Here is an 8514-nt window from a genome sequence, read left to right on the forward strand (position 1 = left end):
GGGATAACAAAGAAAGTGTCCAAATATTTTATTCTTCACAAGTTACATTAACCACATATTACTTTATGGAGCATTTACAAATCATTTTTTCATCATATTAATCTTCAGGTGCACCTGCTTGCTCACACCCCCAGGGCTCCTGAACGGGCCTTTTCCATCTCACACCCACCCCCTTTTTGCCCAGCAGCGAGGCCCTGAGCACGCCTTCCCCACCACAACCCAGTAACTATTTAAAAACAATTCTGAGGTCAATCTAAAAGTCTCTGGCCTCAACTAGTGACTTCTAGGGGAGCTCACCGGAGCGCTCTGCTCGCCCAAGGAAGGACACGGGTGACTGGAGAGGGGCGGAAAGCTGCGGGTCGCTCGAGTTGGCTACAGGAGCTTTTCCCCTCATCTCACTGAGGCACGGCCGCTCCTCACCAATCCCCCACGTTGGACCAGCAGCCACTTGATTTCTGACTATCCAAGCAGCATTTTTATTCCCTCTGCTCTCTACTCGGGCGCTCTCTGTTCCTACCATTAGCACAGTCAACCAGGCTGATTACTTACATGCATAAAAGACAGAATAAAAAAAGAAAAAACCCACCTTTTAAACACGAAAAACATCACATCTTTCTTACTGTCCACCTGACTAGTTCACAGATTGGATCATTCCAACAACATAGCCATGATTACTAAACACTAGACAAATGTTGTCAGGACCGGGGAAGAACCCCACGAGGCGTGCCTGGAAACCCTCACTACGGGCGTCGTGGCACACGGGCACGTTCCACCTGCCCAGTCCCAACCCCACGACACCTTTACACCAACCGTGGCGAGGCGACCGCCCGGCTCCCCTGGGTGAACAACGCTGGCGATGCTGCTACAGACCTGAACGAGAGCCACAGTGCATCTAATCAACAGAAACCCTGTTCCTGGAGGCAAGAAGATCTCCAGCGTTCTAACGCTACCGTCTCATAACCAGCAGGAAGGTTAAACAGGGCAGGACGGGGGTTAGGGAGGACTTGAACACTTCTCTGAAGTGGCACGTGGGCAGAAAAGTGAAGAAATCTTGTAGTGACGAGTGCATCGTTCTTCAAAAACAGGTTAAAAAATTCCCATGTAGCAAATAACACAGAAATGTAACAGTGTAGTTAATTTTCCAAGTTTCTTTAGAAAGACTGTTGGTGCTGGTTTGTGTTCAGCTCGCTGGATCTTCCAGAAGAAAAAAAAAAAAAGACTAATGGAAAGGCTGAGGGGGAGGAGCAGGGATGAAGATTAGGGAAAGAAAGCGTGAATCTGTCTTTAACATGCAGGTCATAGAAAGGATTTTGTTTTTCCATTATTTTTTTTTCCCCCTCTTGGACACTTCCAACTCAAGAAATGGCAACACGCACATGGCTTCCAGTTTTTAAAGCAAAGAACAGAGTTCCCACGGACTGCGCTGCAGAGACAGGGAGATAAGACATAAGCAAATTCAATCTTTAAGAAAATAAAGTGTCCTTTTAACCACTGCGAGCACTAGACAGTGAAACTCCTTTGTCAGTCACACAGCGTGTGAGGGAAGCTCTCATTCACCACTCCTCAGGGCTGAGCCTGGCATCTGAGGCACAGTCCTAGCAGTGCTGATGCAGAGAACCCCACCTGGACGGAGGGGCCACACCAGACAGATTAATTAAGGCACAAGACAGATATTGCAGCCAGATACAGCAGGTCCCTCTCACCCGGACACAGTACAGCAGCACCCCCAGCTACAGCCTCACCTGGAGCGCTCATTCCTGCTGATCTTCATTACTGGCACTCGGAGTTCGACTCCTGATCTGGCTTCGTAGCTGCTCTATTAGTTCAGGATTCTGCTGCTGCATCTGCTGGGCGAACTGCTGGCCCCTGGAAGGGAACAAGCACCAGTCTGTTAGTGTTCTCACACACAGCCTGGTGCTAGGAAATTCTTTACAGCCCATTGTCAGGACTCCACTCTAACAAGCAGCTCACATCACCAAGACAGGCAGTGCTTCACCCAACATTTAACCCTTCCTCAACTGTTAAATTAAGGTTCCACTTCTGGTGAGAAAAACCCCAAACCCATTTATCGACCAAGGCAACGGGAAGCAGCCAGCTCCCTACTCACGCTTGTATGAGGCTGGCGAGATCATTCGTGGAGGGGCTGGTGCCTGTTGCTCCCATGGGGTTGTGGCCACCAGAAATCATCCCGGACATGCTGTGGAAATAAGAGTCATTGCTCAGAGCAGGAAAAAAAACACACCACAGAAATTGTAGTGTCAGTTACTGTATTCCCAGAGATTTCCCCTTTTGTGTTATGTTATTTAATTAAATATGTTTTTTTTAATGTTTATGTTTATTTAATTAAAACACTGCCCTTCCTCACACAAGCTATTTGCTTGCTCTGCATCAAGAGATCTACTGACAGGACGTTTATCCTAAGATCCCTCTTCAGCACAGCCCAGACAACTCAAAACACACACACCAGCTCGGGCAGTGGGGCTGGTTTAAAGGCTGCCCTCCCCACTTCTGGCCCAAGCAGCCTCCCCCTCCCACCAGTTCAGAGCTACTGCAAATGCCAAACACACACAGAGCCCCAAATGAGCAATTCAAAGAGGAAATAACACGATGGGATCAAACTTACAGCTGTTGTACTTGTGGGTTGTTCATTAGGTTAGACGCCTAAAGAGGGGAGAAAAAAATGACACCCTATTTAGTCCGAACTGACTGTGTAGATATGCAGATGTTGTGCCATTCAGCTACACAAATGAAGGTAGAAGCACTTGGAAAAAGATGAAAAGGATGAAAATAGTGAAGAGAAGCACAGTGCAACACACGAGACAAGGTTGGTAATGCAGAACAGGACCCTTCCCACACCCAGCACATCACAAGGAGAAGCCTGTGAGTAAGTCACTGGTTTTTTATTTGACCTTAATGAACTACAAGCACAGTTTCCTCACAGCAACACTGCAACCAAGAAATGAAATGAAAGCACATCTGCTAAAGCAGCACAGGAGCTCCCCACGCCATGTCCCGACAGGTTTCATCCTGAACAGACCAACACACAGACCAGGTCCTGCCTGGCTGCGACCTGTGTCCACACTTACCATGCTCATGAAGCCAGGGTTGTTCAGCAAGCCAGCTAAATCGAATCCTCCTGGACCTCCGGTCTGTAAGAGTAAAGAAACCACCCACGGATGATAACATCCTCTCACTTCCTGATGTGCATCACAAGGAACATTAATACTTCACTCCCAGTGTTAGCAGAACCTGCCCCTTAAACCATGACACAGGGAAGAGGCTCTGCCCACACCCCTTCTGTAGATCTGAGGCACAGCCAGCCTCGGGGGATCAGGCTCACTTTCTGGCTAGGAAACCTCCAGGTTTCTTTTCTCAAGAAAAAAAATCTTTGTAATAAAAAAAGCCGCCTAAAATGCCCTTTTGGTATTGCTAACAGGTCACTAGGGGAAAAAAAGCTGGATTTTAGGAGCAGTGGCTTTAATGAAGAAAGGTGCTTAAGGCAAAACTGCTGTTCCAAAGCACTTCCTTCTCATCAGTCTCATTTTCCAGCTCTTTCAAATAAGCCTAAGGTGACTGTGCTCAGGCAGGGAAGAGAAGGTCCCCTCTCTCTGGATTTTAGTGGAAATGTTCACAGCAGGACTCATTAACCATCTCCCTCTGCCTGCACACAAGAGCTGCATTCTAAACACAACCAGGGCCACTGTTAGCACTTACAGCAAAGCAGCCTCCTTCTAATCTCACCCCCACAACAAGCATTAGTGTCAGAACTTACTGGACTAGGAGTCTCCTTCATTTTCTGTTCAGCTATTTTAAGGTTTGATTTGTATGTGTCATTGTCCGGATCCAGCTCCAGGGCTTTTTTGTAGTAAACGACAGCTTCTGTGTGTTTGTTTAAACTGGAGAGGGCCAAGCTATCAAAGTGGAAATAAAATAAAGTCACAGAGTTTGATAAGCACTCACAGTCCCCCTCCACCCCCAGCAGAGGTGAAACACCAGGTGTTTTTGCATGGCATTGCAGGGCAGAGCACCACCAATAGCATCGCTGCCACAACTTTAATTTTGAGATTAAAATTCTAGCACAAAAAAACCTGCTCCTACTTACCCCATTCTGCCATAAGCTTTGCTGTAGTTTGGATCAATGCCTATAGCTCGTTCACAGTCTCTCACTGCTCCAGCGTAATTTCCTAGTTTACTGTATGCAGCAGCTCTGGAGGGAATGGAGAAACATGGGCAGAAAAGACTTAATCAGCTTGAACACGCTGATCAAGGTCACCCCCGTTCCCTCCCGTAGTCTCCTGTTGTATAATGCAAAGTCAAGTGTGAACCTGACAGAAATCCAGGCCATTCCCAGGTGAGCAGGCTGCTATCCAACCCCCAGCTCCACGGTCTGCTCCTACTGCAAACACATCTCAGCTCTCACTCCTGCTTAGGGACTTCCCAAGAGCAGCCTGGGCTCTGGGGAGGCACCAAGTATCACTTGCTGGCTCAATCTCTGCTTCCCTTATGCCTTGATTTCTTACTCATAACAACTGTTTCACCCATTACTCCACATAAGAGGGAAAACTGTTTTTGAAGCTGTAACGTGCTCATTCAAGCCTCAGTCTCACAACTCTTATTGACATCAGGGCACCTGCCCCAAACCTCCTGGGACTGACCCTCATGCAGCTGAAGCAAAGCTTAGCAAAAAGCACCAGTGTTCCCTGCCCCAAGAAATTCCTCATCATGTCATTAGCATGCGTGTAGACACATTATTCATGTAGCCAGCTGTAGGATGTGCTCACAAAAAGCAGATAACTAAAACAAATCCTGATTCAAAGCCTGTTTTATTCAACAATTGTCTTCCCACCAACTTTCAAACGCTTTTGCTTAGAACTGAAAAATAGGAAATTCTTCTGTACACACATCAGCTTACATAATTCTCAATAATGAGCCTTCACCTGGTCTCATTCCACTCCTTTGTTTTTATTATCAGCACAGCCTCTAAGCCTGGGCTCTCCAGCCCACTTAGAGTTAATCACATGAAAGCAAACAGCATTTCTTGGCATCCTTATATCTCCTCAAATGCCTAATAGAGTTTGTTTCCACACCCACATCCTATCTAGAGATGCGAGGGCACAGAGCTGGCAGGAGGCACAGGAAAGCGTGTCACTATGAGCTTAAAAAAAAACACACAAAGAGCAAGCAACAGAACAAGCAGCTACAGAATCATATAAAAGGGATTTTGACCATTCAGGAGTCTTAGATATAAGCAGTAAGAAAAAAACCCCAGGGGTACAAGGGTGGAGAAAGAGACAAGCAGTACCTGTTGCAAAAATACACAGCATTGGATGGATTTAGTTCAATTGCTTTTCCATAGAAAGACACAGCAGCTTCAAAGTTTTCTGCCTTCATTTGTTCATTTCCTACAAAGATGGCAGAAAGGCTCGTTAACAAGTGAAAAAAGGGGACAAAAGCAGCAGGCCTGGACCTATGTTCTACTTAAGAAAGCTCAAGGGAAACCAACAGCTCACAACTTTTGCTGGTCAATCAAACTGCCTGCAAGATTGAGGCATGTTCAGCAGTGAGGCAGGGGCTCGGTGTCTTGGCAATGCCAGGCTGCCTGACCCTGCAAGCCCCCTTAGCCCCCTCCCACCTCAGGCACACCCGAGGCCTCCCCAAAGCTGCACCGTGCTGGCTCAGGGACAGCTCTGCGCTGTACTTCAGCACTGACCACGCTCTCCTGCATGGCAGAGACAAGGCAGCACGCAGAGCAGAGCTCCACAGGCAAAGCTGCCCTGTTCTGCACGGCGCGGGCTCCTTAGGATGCAAAAGAAAGTGCTGACCCAGCTTCTATCCAGGCTCTGTGGCAGCTACATTATGCCAACCTACACCCGCTCCTGGAGCACGAGCAGAGAAGCAAGCAGAAATGGAAGGGCTGGTCCCATCTCCTTTCTTCCCATTTCCTTTCTTCCCATTCCAAGCATTCCCCAGGTGCTGAGTGAATTAAGCCTCCCTCTCCATTATCACCTAAACCTCATTATCCACCAGCTCCAGAGGAGGTTACCTTCAGTCTTGAGTCTTTCAGCTTCAGCTATGTCATCTTCAGAGGGGGTGACGGGCTCCGAGTTTGTCCTGATGTGTTCAGGCTCCTTACGTGGAAAGGGAGAATGCTGTGATAAGGACTCCCACCGAGCTGTGCTACGCCTCCCCCTTCCCAAGCGCTGGCTCATCAAGCCCAAAGCTTTTCCCTCCCACAGACCTCCGAGGGGGCAGCAGCGCCACAGAAATCAAGCAGAGCTCATTGCTTTGGCTGCTCAAATGGAAACTCAGCACATATTTTAAGGCACTCGCTCACCTTTCCTACAGCAGCTTCAAATATTTCAGGAAGAGTCTGGGACACAGCGAGGCCTTGGTCTTCCATCGAGACCCCAAATGCTGTCTCCAGGCACTGGATGGCCACTGGACAAGAAGAGTCAGGTAATTAGCTTTCCCCACTCCACCTAAATACTCAGCCCTCTCCCACAGCACCTGAATTTCCTACTGTTGAACATACCAGGAAAAAAAACCCACTCTAAACCACACAATTCCACACACCAGACTTGCTATTTGGGCCATAACCTCCAATCTTGCCAAAACCTCAGAGCTGGGCAAACCTTAGCTCTGGAGATGAAGCTGAAGTGACATTTAAGTGACAAACCCAGGGTCAGGGAGGCTTTTGATCCCCTCCTCAGACTAATCTGTTTTTGAAAGAGATCCCAAGCAATCAGCATCCCTAACGCCCTGGATACCTCCCCAAGAAGACAAAGTCATTTCAAATCTTGAGCAAGGTTTGATGTTTGGAACAGCCCAGCCAAGAGGCAGAGGAGAGTAACAGAGCGTCCAAATTTCCCCACGTGCCGGGCTGACAGACCCAGACACATGAACAGGGAAGCACAAATAACCACCAACCTTCCAAACTCTCCTGAGCATCTGGAGACAGACCCCCATTCTGTAGCTGGTCATGTAGAAACTGGATGATGGAGTAGGCAAGGCGCTTCTGGTCTGCCATCCTGGGAGGCTGCGAGCAGCTCGTTTCAACTTCTTGTAACTTCAAAAAAAAATCTGTAGAGAGAGAAGTTCTGTAACTTGATGGACAAGAAGTCAGAGAGCTTTTCTACTGCTCTCCCCTAGTATGAAAAAAGAGGATAAGGGAGTTGTCAGGACCAGCGAAGGCCTCCAGAGCCTTCATCAAACTCTCTGCTGTAGCCACGACGCCTTTACGTGACCCGTCCAGGCCTCAATTCACCCTCTTCAGCGTTAGCGGCACAGCACAGTCCTGCCCACCAGGCTCCTGCAGGCACTCGGGCTACCAAAACGTCTCTGACTGACCAGGACTAGCCAAACTGAGCACTGAGACAGTCACCACTAAGAAAGCCACAGTCTTCTGCTGCCAGAGCACAATTTGATTCTGAAATAAAAACAAAGGCTGAAGCGATTTGCCGCTGTTAGCAGAGCTGGGGTTCAGGGCTGCCAGTCCTCTGTGCTGCTTGCCAGTCCGCATCACCCACCCTGCCAGGATGCCAATGGCAAAGGAGAGTAAGGACACACACAGCAAAGCGACCCCCACGAGCACAGCCCGAGGCTGGGGCTTTGCAAAGATCCTGTAAGCAGGGCAGAGGCAGCTCCTCGCATGGCACTGCTGCTGAGCTCAAGCGCTCTGCCTCTCCAGAATGCTTAACTGGGTTTGTAGCACAGAAAACCATTCAGGGTCATTTAAGAGAGAAATTAAATTGTTTAAACGCAACCTCCGTGAATGAGAGCGCAGCAGAGCAGAGCTGGCCCCAGCCCACTGCAGGCACCACAGACACCCCCGGTCCGGCCGCAGACAGGCAGCGCGGTGGGTGCCCAGGGCGAAAGCCTGTGCCGGGCTCTCAGCCCGTGACAGGCGAGGCCAGAGAACCCCCAGACCCTCCCGGGCCCCCGGGGACAGGCAGAGAGGAGGGAGACACCTCTCCTCCCCCGTACCCCCGCCCGCAGCCCCCACCGCTGCCCGCGGGCAGGCTGCAGGGAGCGAGGCCCGAGGGGCGCGGCGGGCCCCGGGCCACCACCCCCGCTCGCACACCGCGTCGTGAGGATCCGGGAGCACCGGCCGGGCGCTCCCTCCCAGACAGGCGAGCGCGCCCGCAGGCCGGGGCCTACGCAGTGGGGACCCCCCGCCACAGCCCTGGCCCACACCGGACCCTGGCTCAGGGAGCCGCCGGGCCCTGCCGCGAACCCCAGGCCTCGCCAGGACCGTAGGCAGGCGGCTCCCGGTGGAGAACCCGGCTCGGCCCGGTCCGGCCCGGCCCGGCCCGGCCCCCCCTCCTCCGCCCCCCCGCCCCGCTCACCCCGACACTCGCCTCAGCCGGGGCGGGCTCAGCACTGCGCATGCGCCTCCCCCCCCGCGCCTGCGCAACAGCGAGGCACCGCCCTCCTCCCGCTCCACCCTTATATGGCCGGGAGGCGGAGACAGCGCAGGCGCGGAGCCCTCAACGCATGCGCAGTCTGCGCCGCTCG

The 8514-nt window shown here is 50.9% G+C and overlaps 1 protein-coding gene across 2 annotated transcripts; it reads right to left on the minus strand.

Moving 5' to 3' along the window:
* Nucleotides 1–11: 11 nt before the first annotated feature.
* SGTA (small glutamine rich tetratricopeptide repeat co-chaperone alpha) lies at nt 12–8388 on the minus strand. 2 transcript variants are annotated; one of them, XM_068420560.1, is made up of 12 exons: nt 8346–8388; nt 6928–7080; nt 6335–6438; nt 6044–6128; nt 5303–5402; nt 4103–4207; nt 3773–3911; nt 3087–3149; nt 2624–2661; nt 2108–2197; nt 1743–1866; nt 12–1194 (listed from the first exon to the last, which is right to left on the minus strand). In XM_068420560.1, the coding sequence occupies exons 2-11, from the start codon at nt 7025–7027 to the stop codon at nt 1752–1754; spliced, it is 939 nt and encodes a 312-aa protein (XP_068276661.1). In that variant the 5' UTR covers nt 7028–7080; nt 8346–8388; the 3' UTR covers nt 12–1194; nt 1743–1751. The 2 variants fall into 2 exon arrangements, with proteins under 2 accessions (XP_068276661.1, XP_068276660.1); XM_068420559.1 differs by having other exon boundaries at nt 12–1423; nt 8346–8386.
* Between the last annotated feature and the right edge of the window lie 126 nt (nt 8389–8514).

Source organism: Nyctibius grandis, chromosome 31, assembly GCF_013368605.1.
Source record: "Nyctibius grandis isolate bNycGra1 chromosome 31, bNycGra1.pri, whole genome shotgun sequence".
Taxonomy (NCBI): domain Eukaryota; kingdom Metazoa; phylum Chordata; class Aves; order Nyctibiiformes; family Nyctibiidae; genus Nyctibius; species Nyctibius grandis.